The sequence below is a fragment of the Lontra canadensis genome, unplaced genomic scaffold, assembly GCF_010015895.1.
Source record: "Lontra canadensis isolate GAN:19392208 unplaced genomic scaffold, GSC_riverotter_1.0 scaffold71, whole genome shotgun sequence".
Lineage (NCBI taxonomy): Eukaryota > Metazoa > Chordata > Mammalia > Carnivora > Mustelidae > Lontra > Lontra canadensis.
This window is the reverse complement of record NW_022631065.1, coordinates 138,843-155,071: the sequence shown is the minus strand read 5'-3', so window position 1 is coordinate 155,071 and position 16,229 is coordinate 138,843. Positions and strand designations below refer to the sequence as shown.

General features: G+C 42.8%; 1 protein-coding gene across 1 annotated transcript in view; it reads right to left on the bottom strand.

Annotated features, from left to right (window-relative positions):
• The window catches only part of EIF2AK3 (eukaryotic translation initiation factor 2 alpha kinase 3), a 67,447-nt gene extending 54,878 nt beyond the window's left edge, over positions 1-12,569 (bottom strand). Inside the window, exons 1-2 of the mRNA XM_032880604.1 lie at positions 12,068-12,569; positions 651-780 (exon numbers count right to left, since the gene is read on the bottom strand). Coding sequence (XP_032736495.1) covers positions 651-780; positions 12,068-12,378 — 441 coding nt within the window. The 5' untranslated portion in view covers positions 12,379-12,569. The remainder of the gene's footprint in view (positions 1-650; positions 781-12,067) is intronic.
• Positions 12,570-16,229: the final 3,660 nt, after the last annotated feature.

Here is a 16,229-nt window from a genome sequence, read left to right as displayed (position 1 = left end):
AAGTAGGCAGTGTCCTTACTTATTGATGAGGACACTAAAGCTCTGAGGAGCTAAGTTGCTGTCCAAGTCTTGAAGTCATGTGTCAGTGGCGTTTTTAGAAGCACCAGCTCTCCTTTTGTTTTTGCAAATAATCAAATTTGTCTAAAATAACATTCTTAGAAAATTTCATGCTTAAAATTAGGATATATGCTTAAGGCAAAACGCAGGGAATAATTTATGGGATTTTGCAGCATGTATTTCTAACTATTAAGATGCAGTTACTAAGTTACTTATATTTGTTTTGTTATTCCTAGGCACCTTGCAATAATAAGGGGAAGAAATGATGATCATATTACAGCTCAGATAATGAGCTAAACTGATTGATATAACAGGTAGTATTCTCAGTCACTTGTGTATATGATTAACTCATTTAATATTCAAAACCATCCTAAGAAGTAGATGATATCAGCCGCTCATTTTAAAGAAGGGGAACTGAGGAACAGAAAAGTTAAGTAGTTGCCAGAAGGTGATACAGTTCACAAAAGGCAGACTGGCCTCACATCTAGGCCATCGGGCCCTGAGCCCCAGCTGTACCAGCAAATACATACTACGAGTATGAGCAATTGCTCATTATAGCTTTCTTGAACCAACGTTTAATAGGAAATTCTTACCTCTGGTTTGCTGAGGCTGGATGAAACCAAGGAACCGGATCCCACGTCCAAATCCCACTGTTTTTTACCATGATTCTCAGGATCCAAGGCAGCAATTCGCCCATCTAAAGTGCTGATAATCACTAATGATCTATAAATTTAAAAATTAATAAGACAAAGTTTAAAAGGTATTTATGGTATCAAGCACTTACAGTATACACTGGAAAGAAAACCAGGCCGTCCCCAGACCTCTGGCTGCTGGGGGAGAGGCGCCACCTCCTCACAACACTTGCAGTCTTGCTATCACTGTTGGTCTAAAGCCCACCAAGACCACTGCAATACGGCCTTTATCTGTTTATGTCACTTATGAAAAGCCCCAGACTCCTGCGTCACCACTTGTTCTCACACTGTAATCCCCACATGGAATTCAATATTCCCAGTGCTGTCCTCTTCTTCCTTTCCCCAATCCCTGAAACCGGAAACCATTCACTTGCCTTCTTGCTTGAGTAGAAACCTGGATCTTCCTGAGAACGTCACTTCCAAAGCAAAGAGACCACTTTTCAGACCACCTTCTTTCTCTCCTCTCTACAAATCCTCAGGATCAGATTGCTCCAGCCACTACCCCTCCAGTAACTGTCTACTGATCCTTGGGTCACTAGCCTCCCTCCTTGAGGATTTCAGGTCCTGGTTTTAACTGTAACTATTAACACATCCTTTGAGTTTTCATTATCTGTTAACCCTGCCTCATCCACTGCCATGGCAAGGTCCTAGCTCTTGGCATTACCAATTGCCACAACTCCCCTGCCCCACTGAAATTTCAAGCATTCCAGCCCCTGCCACCAATGCCTTTCCAGCTCATTTCCTCTGCTTCCCACTAATCTCTGACCCACCAGAGCATACAAGCCATCAATCTGACACTTTTACCCTAAGCTTCACCACCATTAGGCCCTCACTTCTTTTTTTACTCAGTTTAAATCCCACAGTCCTTCATTTTGACCACTTTCTGGCCCCTCACTCATCACACTTGGCAGAACTCCAACCCTGGTTAAATTCAATGATCTGCATTTTCTCACTCTTGCTTCCGTGCAGTTGAATGTGGCCAAAGTAAAACATAATCATGCTGACTGGACTCACTTTAGTCATGGCCACCAATGTGAAAAGGGCTATTAATGCTGCCCCACCATCACAGCGTAATACCTTGGTCTATCTACTCAACTAACGGCCTAGGTTAAACTATGTTATTTCTCCTTTCTCTTGAATTTCCAACACTAGCTCTTCCAAGCTCATTCATCTCAGCAATAATCAAAAGAAATTCCACCATCAAGTCTTTCTTTATACTACTTGGACCCATGAATTCTACCTTTCCTCCAATTACTACGGGTGAATTGTTCATGGTCCCATGCACTACCCACACTTCTGCCCAGACAGCAGATCCCTATTTGCCAGTCTTCACATCTCTCCTCATGCTCTTATATCAATTATTTCCCCTCTACATTCCTCTCAGTGTTCACACCTGCTATTATTTTCCCCAACCTAAAAACCAAACCAGTTAAACAAAATGAACCATTCTCCCACCTCTAAGCTTCCAAACCACTCCATTTCGCCTCTGGAACAAAACTCCTTAAAAGAGTTCATAGACTTTCTGTCTCCAAATCCTTTCCCCTTCTTCTGTCTTGAACTATTTCTAATCAAGATTTTGCTTCTGCCACTTCACTTGAAAGGTTCTTGTTGGGGTCATTGAGATGACCTTCATCTTGAAAAATCCCATGGTCAGGTCTCAGTTCACTTAACCTGTTGTAGCAGCACCTGACCAGCAACATCTCCTGCCTTTCATGCGACATACTCTTTGTGTGGCTTCCAGGACACTGTACTATCCTGATTTTTGTTTCTTAGTTGTAGGCTACTCTTTGTCAGTTCTATTTTCTGGTTCTTCCTCACTGCTTCTATCTCTCAAAGTGTTCTCTACCCAGATGTACTTTTTTTGATGTCCTCATCCAGTCTCATAGCTTAAAATACCATCTATATGCTGGCAACTCTCAAATTTGTATCTCTCCCTGAACTCTGGACTTATATACTTACATACCTAACTGCCTACCAGACTTTTATGGTAGAATGGCTTCTCCAGAATGACTTCTCTAATTCCTCAAACACATCATGATTTTCCCTCAAGGCCTTTGCAGCTACTGTTCCTTCTGCCTGGAACATATCCTCCTAGATATATAACAGGCCCACCCAAAATATCTGTTGAATGAAAGAATGTATTATACAGTTGTTCTAGGAATTTGTTAGGTATATTTGTCTGCTTCAAAGGCCATACAAATTCCAAATACACACATTTATGTTCCACTTTAGGATTAAAAATACAACTTTCATCTTTTCTATTTCACTTGAAATACAATGTATACAAATTCAAAGTGAAGCTATAAGTTGACCAAGACAAAACAGTTTAATAAACTCATTTGAAACCTTTCAAAGAACTTAATTGTTTATTAAATGAATAAATTTATCAAGTGAATAAATAAAATTGTTAATTTACTTCCCAAACTATATACTAATTCTCATTCTGAATTTTTCAAATGGTGACTCTAAGTCTAATTTGTGAAAATAAAGATTTTTGACACATTACAAACTCTAGTAATTTTAGATAACTAACCAAAATAAAAGGAACAACTCAACTACCCTCCTCACACATTACCCTGCTTTCTAAAGAGAGATAGCAGGAACTAGGGGGGAAGACGGATACTATGAGGAAGAAAATTATTTTATAATGAAGGGCATAAAAAATTCACACCTTAGATGTGCCAATTTATAAATAAATGCAACGGAATCTAATTAAGTTAGTGATCCAAGGTTCAGAGCCAAGTTAACTCTTTCCTAGTACCACTGCAGAAATGTCTAATTATTCTGTTCAGTAACCATTAACCACAAATAAATGGCTGAATGAAAACCACTCTAATTGAAATAAAACTTAGTATAAGCAGTGTTAACCCATGAAAAATTTAGATCACTGCAACACTTCAGATACTATTTTTTGTTTTAAATTCAGAATGAACATTGTTTATCACCCTAGCCATTCTACTTATAACAACAACAACAACAAAACCCTGTAATTTTTCTGAGTATGTAATTTTTCTGAGCAGAGAATGGTAAAATTCTAGGTCTCATCTTCAAAAGAAAGAAAAATCCAACAATAAAATACGCGTATGTGTCTGTGTACATAAAAACTACATTTTAATAAGCCACTTGGAGTTTAACATCTAAAGATTCTTTCACTGACAACTTATTGCATTTGAGTCAAGAGTTCTGTTTTTTTAAACAAGATAGTTTTAGATTTTGTACTATATCTAGAGAATAAGTGTAAATTTGAGTAACAAAAGAAATACAAACATGGGGGCAGGAACAATTAAGCATATTATTCTCTTAACTGCTTTCAATACTTAATGTAATCTGGTTCTTAGATTTGAATGGGCTACCCTTAATTCTTTTAACCCTCTTAATGGGTATAAGAATAAATCGCCTACAACTCCGTCAGGCATTAAAACAAACAAACAAACAAACAAAACCCCCTTCACTTTCTCCTCTGCTACAAGCTAGCCATAATATTCACTGTGGGCTCCTTCCCAAGCCTGTCTCTGGAAGGAAGTACCCCTTCTGCTGTGGCTGAAATTGAGCAGCAAGGCAGGGCATAAAAGATGCTATGATTTAGACTATTACGTCTAATCACATTCTAAGAGAGAGATGCTCACGGACATACTACCGACTGAGAAAAGCATCAAGTAGACAGACAATGCTGAATGCAGGGATAAACAGAGGATAGCAGTGAGTGTTCAAAACAAACATCAATCAGAGAAGAAAAATGAACCCCTCTCCCCAAATAGGGAGAATATAAGGCCATTTGATATCCCCACAATCCATTTGCTCGGTTTTCAGGTTTCTACAAACGGGATAAAAGCCCTTAACATATTCAAGAATTGACGGGACTGCAGAGGCAGCATTTCCTGTGGAGAGAACCGGAGCTCCGCAATCAGACTGGTGCTCACATCCCCATGACTATGCACTTGTTCTGCTCACAGCTTCGTTCCCCCTGCTTTCTCACAGGTAAGATCTGACTTCTTCCCTGGGTCAGCATAACTCAAACTGACCCGATCATAAACATTATCTGGGGTGCTTGTGAAAAGCCAGGAAACATTCCTGGGTCCCATCGCCAGACGGGGCTTGGGAGCCAGAGCTTGACAAGTACCCAAGCGGAGTCTTACAGTAAGACCAGCTTGGCCGATACTGCCTTACCTCAAAGGGCTGATCCCTTAGAGTAAAAAAATAATCTATTACCTGGATGAAGAAGGCCTATTGGCCAACTCTGCCAATAAACTCTTTAGAAACTTCTCTCTCTCCCTCACACCTTGCTCTAGTTTACAAAGGCATTTGTTTGGGTGATTCAACAGCAGGCACTGTTCGCTTACACATGACCCAATTCTTCGAAGCTATTCTCAAGGTTTTCAACAAACTCCTCCTGCCAGATCCATTCTCCTCATCAAATCTGTCTGCAGCAGCAGCTGAAAAAGTGCTGGGCTCCTTATTCTAGACCTTCTCCTTACTCCGGCTTCTACAAGGCCACTTCCCTTCATCCCATCATTCCTAGCGCTCTCAAACTCCAGGAAGCAGGCCATGGAATTCTGGCTTTAGCCATTGCCCACAGCTTTGACTTCACCTGTAACATGACAGCTCCCAAACCTATATGGTGTTTACAGTCCACCGACTCTCTCCCCACTCTAGTTCTGCATTTTCAGCAGGGTATGCTTGTTACCCCACAATGTGTTCAGATAAATCTCCTCTCCTACATAGTTCTCCATGTACTCTGTCACTTAACATTTACATCAGACAACAAGTCTACCTTCTCCCTCACGCTCTACATTTAGCCAACAGTCAGCTACTATTGATTCTATTTCTGAAGCTTTTGAATCTTGTCCTTCTTCTTCATTACCACTGCCTTTGCCCTAGAACTGATTCTCGCTTCTCATCAGAACACCTTCAAAAGCCTTTCTGGCATCTCTTCCTGCCTCAGGTCTCTGTCCCCTCTGTAGTTCCAACAGTTTTGTTTCTATAATAGAAATCCGATAAACTTCTGAAGCTTCCTGTGCTCACAGAATAAAGGCCACACTGCTTGGTATACCACATAGAGCCTTTCATAATCAGGCAAAATCTCCTATCCCACTGCCCCCACCGCCCCCCCCCCACATTTCTTAAATTTTCAACAAAGTTCCTTTTTAATTTATCCTTTATCTCACATCTTAAACAATTTCATTTTGACCAATAAACATTATTTTTAATGAACTCCCCCATTTCTAGAGAAAAAATTTAAGTACCAATCAAAATACTGAAAATTTCTGAGAAGACATAGCTAAGATTAGTATATTAAGTTTGATACAATTCTAGTTCAAAGCCAAGAAATTTGACTGTTTAATTAGCCTTCTCCTCACTGGATATCCAATTCGTTCAGTTATTAAAAATTACTGACAATCTCATAGATCCCCATTTGTACCTTTGCAGATCCACAGATACCAGGAGCCCCGGCTTGGAAATCACAGTTCTGGGCTCTGCTGCCTAGACTGGCCTTGACACTTGACATTCAAGGACTCACTCACTTGATACTTCCATTGTCTTTACTCTCAAACTACTCCTGTGTCACTCACTATCCATTCTCGTGTAGTTAATTCTTTAACACAATGATCTCCCTGTCAGACTTAGGGCTCAAGGGCTAGCTCAGCGGCCCATTTATCTACTTAGGGCACCAAACAGTGCCTAGTCAAGTACAATAAATGTTTGTTGAATGAAAATGAAACATCTTAGTCGGGCAGACACTATGATACATATAAAACAAAAACAAAACAGAAGCTGAGAAAGATGTGAAAAGATGTGACTCGCCTCAAGTCATGCACCAAATAAGAGGTTTTAGACAAAAGCATGAATTTAGGTTTTTAAACCTCTATCATTCTGTTAACAGTAAGTTTTTATTAAGTAGCGACTACTATATTACTATAATGTGCAGCTTTTATTCATTCTCATCAAGAAGCCATTTATTCTGTTACTGATTTACCCTCAACCGAGCAGAAATGACCTTATGCCAATGAAGATCCTATTTTAAAAAAACTGTTTGCTCTGACTGAAGTCACCCAGAATACCTGCCTATTTACAATTAAGTTTATCAGAGTCTGAGAAGTAGATGCTGAATTCTTTGATACAATAATTCTAAAGGAGGCTTACTACTTGTAAAAATTTCCCATGTGAAAGAGAAGCAGGTGACAGGAGAACATTACAGTGAGTGAATAGTTTCTACATTAATAACTGCTTATTTTTAAATTGCACATTTTCTTTCTTTGGAGAGAGGAGGAGAGGGAAAAAAGCTCTAGAAAATTAAAAATGTGATTTGGTTACACCTGCTTTTTGATAGATGTAGCCAAGAATCCTCCATCAAAACACATGCTATTAGTCAAGAAAGCATATGTTCTTGTTCAAAATCAAACTAGTACTAATTGGACTGTACTTCTCAGTCCTCACCTACTAAGTAAATCCTCAAATCAAACTTCCTTTATTTAAACATATCACAAGACTAGCCCTGCCCCAAATCAAAACAAACATGTCAAATACTACCAAATAGACTGTGTAACTTTGACATATCAGCTATACCTTAAAGAAATGCCATTTAAGTTTTCAATGTTATAGACAATCTGAGCGACATATATTCTTTCTCTATCAGATTAAAACAATTTTGGACACACATTTTCAACTTTGTTCTAGGAAAGATTTTTAATCAAAATGGTCATTTACAAACAGAACAGTGTGAAAAAATAAAAAACAAAGTTACCCCCCCCACATTTAGTTCTGTAACTTAAAAGTTCTCCTCTCTGTATTTTAAAATATTTTGTTGCAAAAATGTTCAGTAGCTTCTCTCTCACAAAAAGAGGAAAAAAATCCGATGGGAGTTCTCAGGCAGTATTTAAGAAGTAAAGAGGTGTGTTGGAGCTACAGCTCACAGCAGCTGCTGAAGACCAAGTCCCTTTCTGCAAAATGCCTAGGTGTGTAAAGGCTTCAGAGTTCGAATAAAGAAAGGAGTCTCCTCAGTCCTCTCACGTATCGTATCTAGAGCCTAGGTGTCAATAAAGCTAAAAAGACAACTGTAGACAGGAAGGATAATTCATTACTTGCCTCAATGTTTATTTTGGCTTACAAATTGCCTTGAAAGTTATGCATAAGTTCTTTTTTTTAAATTAATTTTTTGAAAGATTTTACTTATTTATTTGACAGAGATCACAAGTAGGCAGAGAGGCAGGCGGGGCAGGGGTTGGGGCGGGGGGCGGGGGGGTAGCAGAGCAAGCTCCCTGCTGAGCAGAGAGCCCAATGATACTGATGTGGGGCTTGATCCCAGGACCCTGATCATGACCTGAGCCAACGGCAGAAGCTTAACCCACTGAGTCACCCAGGCGCCCCTTGATTCTTCTTTAAATGTGATTTCTAGTTAACTTTAAAAGTCGGGGTCAGAAAAGTGAGCAGTACTGGGACCAGATGACTGAGTTCTCTTTCAACACTGTATGCTGAGATTCTATTATTCAATGGGTATATTAGCTTAAAAAAAAAAAAAAAAGCCTAATTATGAATCTGAAAATCTGAGGATGTCCAGATTCCGTACCACGATTCACAGCCAATTAGTTTGTGAAAGGATAGACAGGAGAGAGAAATAAATGATATCATCTTACATTTGCAAAACATTTTCATGTTATCTCATTAAATACAAAGAATTCAGTTCAGAGATGACAAATTAAAGAAACACCACAGATTAACATTAAATTTAGTAATACTGTTGTTAGAGGGGAATTAGAAGGGGGGCGGAGGGAGGTAGAAATAGGTTACAAATTAGTGTGACAGTTAAGATAAAATTAGTTCTTTACAACTCCTGAGGTCATCAGAGGCAGTCACTACAAAGATGCCCATCCCATCCCCAAAACCCCAAGTAACACTTAGCAATTTGCCGGTCTGCATTGGAGTCAGGAAACAGGGAATTCGTAACTATGCCAATGTGCACAAAATCTAGCAGTGAGGCGAGACTGCAACTTTCTTCCCAGCTTTCCTTAGGGAGCATCCCATTTAAATTTCAACTAAATGTAACGTTTAACAGAAGCACTGACAAGGCCGCTATCAGAAAAAACAAGTTTACTTTAGCTACTTTTTAAAGAAAAAAATGTTTATTCATTCCCATGCTCTTGAGATGTAGCGAAAAGAAGTTAGGATAAAACCAATGAAAACTCCATCAAGGGAAGAAAAATGAACCAGAAAGTCTATATTGCTTCCTGGGCATCAAAAGACAACATGCAAACAGAGCGACCTTAATTCCCTACCTCCCTCTTTTTAACACAGTTTTGCAAGTACCATAGTTCTTCACAGCTGTTTGTGAGAAATGCTTGGTTAATTCATGTCTGTTCCCCTAATCCTCTACCTTTAAACAAACAGGATATTGGTCTGTTATTATGGAACACTGACAGTCTCTGGGTTTTCACTTTTTTAAAGAGCACTTAGAAAGAAGTTTTATAAACTTTGCATATTGATCTTTTGTTGATACTATCAATTTACTTATCCAAGGCTTCTCAAACTTTCCACACTATCTCAAGCTACCAGGCACACCCCTAAACACGGGCCTATCTCTTCTTAGAGAATTCTGTTAGCAGAAGATCATTTACGCTCTGCCAGGCCCAACTCTTCTATTTTCACTCTCATTTCTGAAGAGGAAGTGGTCCTCCTGCTTGCCAAGGAGATCCTCTTCAACTACCTCCACTCCCTCCTCCATTCCTTTCTTTTTCAACGTGTCTATGCAGACTCCTTCCTCTGAATGTATACACTTGTCTGCTGTCAGGCTGAATAGGGCCGGAAGCAGGAAGTAGGGCTTTAGAAGGAAGAATCCTTACCGTCTTACAATCTGAGGGCTCTCTGCTGCTTGACTTGAATTCTTACGTATGCTCACCTCCAAATCCCTCCTCATTCTTCTCAGCCCTCAACCGACACCTCCAATCCAGCCAGCTGGATTTCTGTCTCCTCTGCTGGCTCATCTTCTCTAAAATTTAAGGCATTCATTAAGGTCTCATCATGAGCCTCCTCTTTCTCCCACATTCACCTCTTTACCCTGATCCCCCTCCAACTACAGTTGGTCTCTTCTACCTGCCTCCCAAATCTCTCCCTCTGGATGGCCTGCCTGTACCTTCAAGTCATCATGTCCCACAACGAGACCTTGACCTTTTCTTTCCTGCTCTCCTCAATCTCCCCACTTTCCCATGTGTGCTCCCATCTTCTGACCATCCCATCTCAATCTGTGGATGGGGGCGTCACCGAGGAGGAATCAGTTCATTTGCCAAGAACCAAGATTCTGCCTCAGATCTTTCAAATCTCTCCTGTCTGTTCTAGACCCACTTAACAACAAACTGTAATCAGACCTCGCATTCAAGATATACTACACAACACTTCTCAAACAATAACTCTCAAACTGTCACGTCCCTGGGAATCATCTGGTAATCCTGTCAAAATGCATATACTCCTTCAGTGGGTCTGGGGTGCGCAGGCTTCTAATTTCTAACACATTCCAGGTGATGACGATGCTACTGGTGTTAAGACTCGACACATACGATCTGGTCCTAACCTATTGTTTTAGTTTCATCTTCCACAACTCCCTGCCCAGCACACATGTGCATGTCTGTATCTCCCTCACATACACAGAGCACACACACGCACACACACACAGAGGAATACAAACAAAAATGTTCCCTAAACATACTTTCCAGCTTCTGTGCCTCTCTTGCTGTTTCTTCAAGTCCAGTGTCTGCTCATTATGATCCTACTCACATTTCACAAACCAACTCACTCTGCCACAGCCTTCTCTTACCTTTTTACCTACTTTACCACAGACCCCACCCATGGAACACCACAGAAACCTTGGGACAGTCACGGCACTTCATTTGCATTACTTCTGCTCTGTCCTGTCCTTACGGGTCTCTTCAGTCAACCCTCACTGCTAGGCAACACCCTCCTCCTGGAAGGCAGGGACGGTCTGCCTAACCTTTGTTAACCCTGGGGCATCATGTGGGTTGTACGTGCCAGTAACCTCCAGTGGCGGGTGGGTCTGTACTCCAAGAAAAATGAAACATCTCACTTTACTTCATGTAACGTACTTCGAGCAGGGGCTTCAGACTCTTAAGATAAACAAATAAACTCTTCCAGGAAAGTTAATCCCTTAGCAAAATCTATGAAAATATTGTCAAATATGTGCTACTTAAAGGAAAAAAAAATCTACACATAAGCATTCATACAGTGCCTAGAAAATTTTGGTACTTATCCAATTTTAGTAGTCTCCAGGTATATAGATCAAGGTTCTGATATTTAACTGAAAATCAAATCTAACTTGTTGGGATCTAGCAATTGCTACATTATAAACTTACAATACGTTCTAATCCAGATTCTGGCCATCTCTGGTTTAATTTACCGAATGCTCCTTCTATCCCCCCCATCTGTTAGATGGGACATCACTTTCTCCCCAGTTGTGCTGAGATCAACTGCCTGCAAAATACTTTAGCATTAAACATACCTTATATTTGTGTCCAGATTTTGAAAAGTGTTTAAAAACACGTACCTTGCAGTAACATTTTAAGGACGCTAAGCAAATTAACCAAAACAACCCTATTTTAAATGTCTAGGTACCTTAAACCCTCTAAATATCAAAGAACTGCCAAAATTCAAGACTTACCAGCAGCTCTTAAACTTCAGTGTGTTCAAGAACTGCCTGGAGTGCTTGTTAAACTTGCAGATTCCAGGTTCTTGCCCCAAGAAAGTCTAATTCAGTACCACTGGGGTGGGGCCTAAAACACTATACAGTTAACCAGCACCCCAAGGCGATTCTGATGCAGATGTTCTACAGATCTCAGTTCGAGAAATACTGACCTCACCCCCGGTCCAGGGGCCACTACAGGGTTGAAAGGTTGAAATGGAAATGTAGAAATGTCATAGTAAAGTCCCTTTCCCAAACTGATGTCAACCCAGCAGAGATACGGAAGAAAGGAAAAGGGGAGGAAGTCCTTGCAACACGAATAAAGTTCGAAAACCAAAAAAGAGGGAAAGTGACGTTTTTTTCCCACCCTTGCTTTCCATTCTCTGAGCATCCATCCTCCAGACACCTTTGATGATGCTGCTTTTGCCTGCGAGCAAGGACGGGGGGAAAAGGCCCGTCGCTGGCCCGGGGGATGGGAACGCGGCCCCGCGCTTGCTCCTGGGTCACCAGCTGTCCATCCTCTGAGAGAGACCACAGCAGAGGGGGTACCCCGAACCCCAGATCCTCCGCGGCACACGTGCCATAAACAAGTGGCTTCCCGGGAAGACGGCCCCGGCTCTCAGCCTGCACCCCTCACCTGCCGCGCGGTCGTAGCTCGGCCTCGTCGTCGGGTTCCGGGTCCAGCGGCTCCTGCTCCACAGCGGCCGCCGGCACAGCTTCCGCGTCCTCCACCGTCACTTCGGCCGTAGCCACGGCCCCGGCCGCCGGCACCCGCGCTGCAGAAGTGGGGGCGGCCGCTGCCCCCAGGCCGAACACCGTCTCCGCCTTCGGCGCGGGTAGGTCGGGGGCGCGCCCCGCGGCCACCGCGCCCGCAGCCAGTCCCAGCAGCAGCAGCAGCAGCAGCAGCAGCGCCCGCGCGAGCGTCCCCGGGCGGGTGGCGCGCTCCATCAGCGTCCCGCCCCGCGTGCGGGCATGGAGGTGCAGCCGCCCGCGCCTGCCCCTCTCGCTGCTGGAAGCGCCTGACCAGGACGAGGACGCGCTGGGCACCCCGCCGCCGCCCCGACGGCCTGGACAGCTGAGCTGAGCTCCACGGGCCACGTCTTAGCCCGGCCTCCGCCACCGCCACCTGAGTGACAGCCTCCCTCAGTCATCGCCCATTGAACAAACTTTCCGCGCGTTTCCCCGGTGATTGGCCACGGCCACCGTCACTCTGGATTCCTAGGCTGGTCCTCTTGGAGAAGGTGGGCTTTCCCCGGATGTCAACATCACTCCTGCCAATCAAATCGTATTGCCGTCTCCCGATGCTCGGCCCTCTTCCGGACGCGATTACCAATGAGAATCGCCCCTCCCCTCAATCCCCTCTCCTGATTGGTAAGTTCCGAAGCCCGAATTACATTTCCCCGGAGCAGATTGGTCATCGCTGCGGTTGGCCTCGCCCCTAAAAAATGAGGCGCTAGAGAAGACTCGAAGATCATTGGTAGAAGTGGATGCCCCTCCAAAGGTCTGAAGTAACTTCTTCTTGATTGGTTGGAAGCGGCACTTAGTACGTGGCCGATTCTGACTGTGGAAGTGTATGGTCCCAAATGAAAGCAGGAGTAGGAGGCGAGTCCCTGGTGGCAGGGAGGCGGCCAACCTTAAAGGAGCTGCCACTGTGGTTCTTCTAAAGCCTGTTCTGTTTGGAAAGGCAAAAGCGAAGCAGGAAAAATAAGTGACGGTCCGGGAGGTGTGGTCCCCAGAAGTGGAAGAGACAGTGCGGGCTCAGGAGAGTATCGTGCGTGTGGCCACGCTGGGGCTGAAATTGCAGCCTGCTAGAGATGTCGGGGACCCACGGAGGATGCAGTGTACCTGACACGCCCCCTTCCTCGTTACAAAGGGGAAGGAGCCCGGGCCCAGTGCCCTCCCTTGTCTAAAGTCACACGCCTAGTGCTTCTGGCTCCCCGACTTTATCCAACCTTTCCGACTCTGGTCTGGCATGCTTTGCGCCTCACCATAGGGCTCTGACGACGGCAAGATCAAACTGCAAAAGGCCAAACTGCAGAAAATTTGAATGTTCAGCTAAGGCATTGGAACTTTTCATACAGCAGTTAGAGACTCTGAAAATTTTTGAGATGAATGAAACGGCAAAATGCGTCCATCGGCAATGTGTTCAAAAGAATAACACCAAAGATGAGGAAGCTAGCTGGGAGGCCATTGCCTCATCAAAACTGAAGATTTTTTTTTTTAGAAGACACTGACGTACAAACAGGCTCTGATCTCCTCCTCCGAAAGCAAAACAAAAAGCCCCACTTCCTCCTGCACGTCCTACCACATCTCCCTTCTCTTCAGAACAGCAAAACTCTCCAGTGTTCTAAACTCACTGTCGTCGATTCCTCTTCTCTCCCTCTCAAGCACGCTACAGTCGGGCTTTCAAGCTCACAATTCCACCAAAACTGCTCTCGCTGAGGCCACCATTGCTGAAAAGACAATTCTGTTGTCATCTTTTCAGCTATATTTAACCCAGTAACTCAGTCTTCCCTGCGAAAATACATTTCCCTGATTTTCCTGCCCCATGGGCCAGGTCATAACCTTCGTTAGGCATCATTTTAACTGAATTACCTTAAAGGTTATCTACAAATACAGTTACATCCAGAGTTACTGGATGTAACATGGGGGGGGGGGTGTTAAGGACTTCATAGGACTTTGGAAATGGGGGAGGGTGTTCAGTTCAGCCTCTAACAACCAGATATTTTCACTTTTCAAGGTTCTGTTACATTCCCAGTGAAGCCTCTCCTGACTACCTTTTTTTTTTAAAAGATTTTATTTATTTATTTGACAGAGATCACAAGTAGGCAGAGAGGCAGGCACAGAGAGAGGGGGAAGCAGGCTCTCTGCTGGGCAGAGAGCCCGATGAGGGACTTGATCCCAGGACCCCAAGATCATGACCTGAGCCAAAGACAGAGGCTTTAACCCACTGAGCCACACAGGCACCCCCTGACTACCCTTTTTAAAACTGAAACATGTCCTACATGTCACTTCTTAATTCATTCAACAGGACAGAAGGGAAAGAGACAAATGGAAGGGAAGATTGTAGTTGCTATAGATCGAAGGAGATGATTAAGGAAGCAAGATTCCACAGTATCAGGGGAAACAGAGGCATGTCTTCCATGTTGAAAGCTGAAGAAGTACCCCTAAAGAATAACTTACCTTTTTTTTTTTTTTTTTAAGATTTTATTTACTTATTTGTCAGGGAGAGAGAAAGCTCAAGTGGGGGGGAGCAACAGGCAGAGGAAGAGGCAAGCAGAGGGAGAAGCAGACTCCCCGCTGAGCAAGGAGCCAGATGGGGGACTCCAGGACCCTGGGATCATGACCCAAGCTGAAGGCAAATACCCAACCAACTGAGCCACCCAGGCATCCCAAGAATAACTTACTTTGAAAGAAAATATAGGTAAGAGAGTTCAAACTAGCTGATCATGATTTACTCAATAAAACAGAAAATAAGATTTCCTGCCAAAGTGATATTTAATGGATAATATAAGAAAGGTGTCAAAAAAATTAACAGGAGCTGAAAAATGATTATTGACTATTTGTAATGGTCCATTTGAAATTAGCTAGTGTGTATGTTAGTGAACCTAGTCTTCATGTTTTTTTAACTTTTTCAAAAAGTGGTCATGGCATGAACAGTAATCTGAACTAATGAATTAGGAGCCTGCTTGTCACCTGCAATTGATGTGGAAGTTGTGTTCATTTATTTATTCATTACCACTTAGCAAGTACCATATGAATAAGGATCTTAACAAAAGAGGCATGGTCCCTGCCCTTCTGGAGCTTAACATTTCCTCTAGTTAAGGAGACTGACACTGTTTTAATAATTACATACGTATTTATATTATGAAAACAAAATAAATGCCATGAGGAAAAGGCACAGGCAGAAGAGTTTGGTGGTGGAAAATGCCAGTAAGGACAATCAAGGTTTATACTCTGAAAAAAACATGAGACTATTTCCATTTTGGAAAAAGAAGAGTCATAATCATGAGTCATGGTCAGCTGACTAGGAAAATAACTTGAAGGGGGGAAGAGAGAACCTGCCAGTTTGGGGACAACATGGAGAGTCATGGTGGCTGCATGGGAGCCATGGACTATGAGTGTGAGTTCCTCAGGGAAATTTAGGAGTAGTTGGAACCAGGTAGGATAGCTGATCAATGAGCCTGAGCCGGGAAAAGAAGTTGGTGCTTAGGTATCTGAGCCAGCATTGCCACGGTTAGAATTGAGATTCTGAAACTGAGCATGGTCTGGATGTAAGCAAAAGAGGTCAGTGATTTCAAATCATAAGACTCAGTCTATTAGCAGAGAAAGTCTATACCTGGTGCTGTCTGAATTTGCTCTCTGTCAAGAGCTTTCCTCAAAGCCCCAGTAAGGGACTTCTGCTTACCTTTCACAGGCCAAGACCATGTCAAATAGTCATCTGGAGCTAAAAAGGAAGCATACTGCCACTCTGAACAAAACTAGGGTTCTGCTGGTGAGGATGAGGGAAAGAATTTGTAATCCACACTATTGCAGTTTAATACATGTACTTGTAGAAAGTGCCTGCCTGAATAAGTTTCAATAGAGGTACACACCAGACAAGGTAACAGAACATTCCCACCATGCTTGAGAGCTTCCTTGTATCTCCTCACAGGTCCTTCTTTCACCCCAGACCCCAGGTAGTTACTGATCTGTCTTCTGTCACAATAGATTTTCTAGAATTTTTAATGTAATTGTACAGTTATACACTTTGTGTCTGGTTTCTTTCACTTTATATAATGTTTTTAAAATCGTTCATG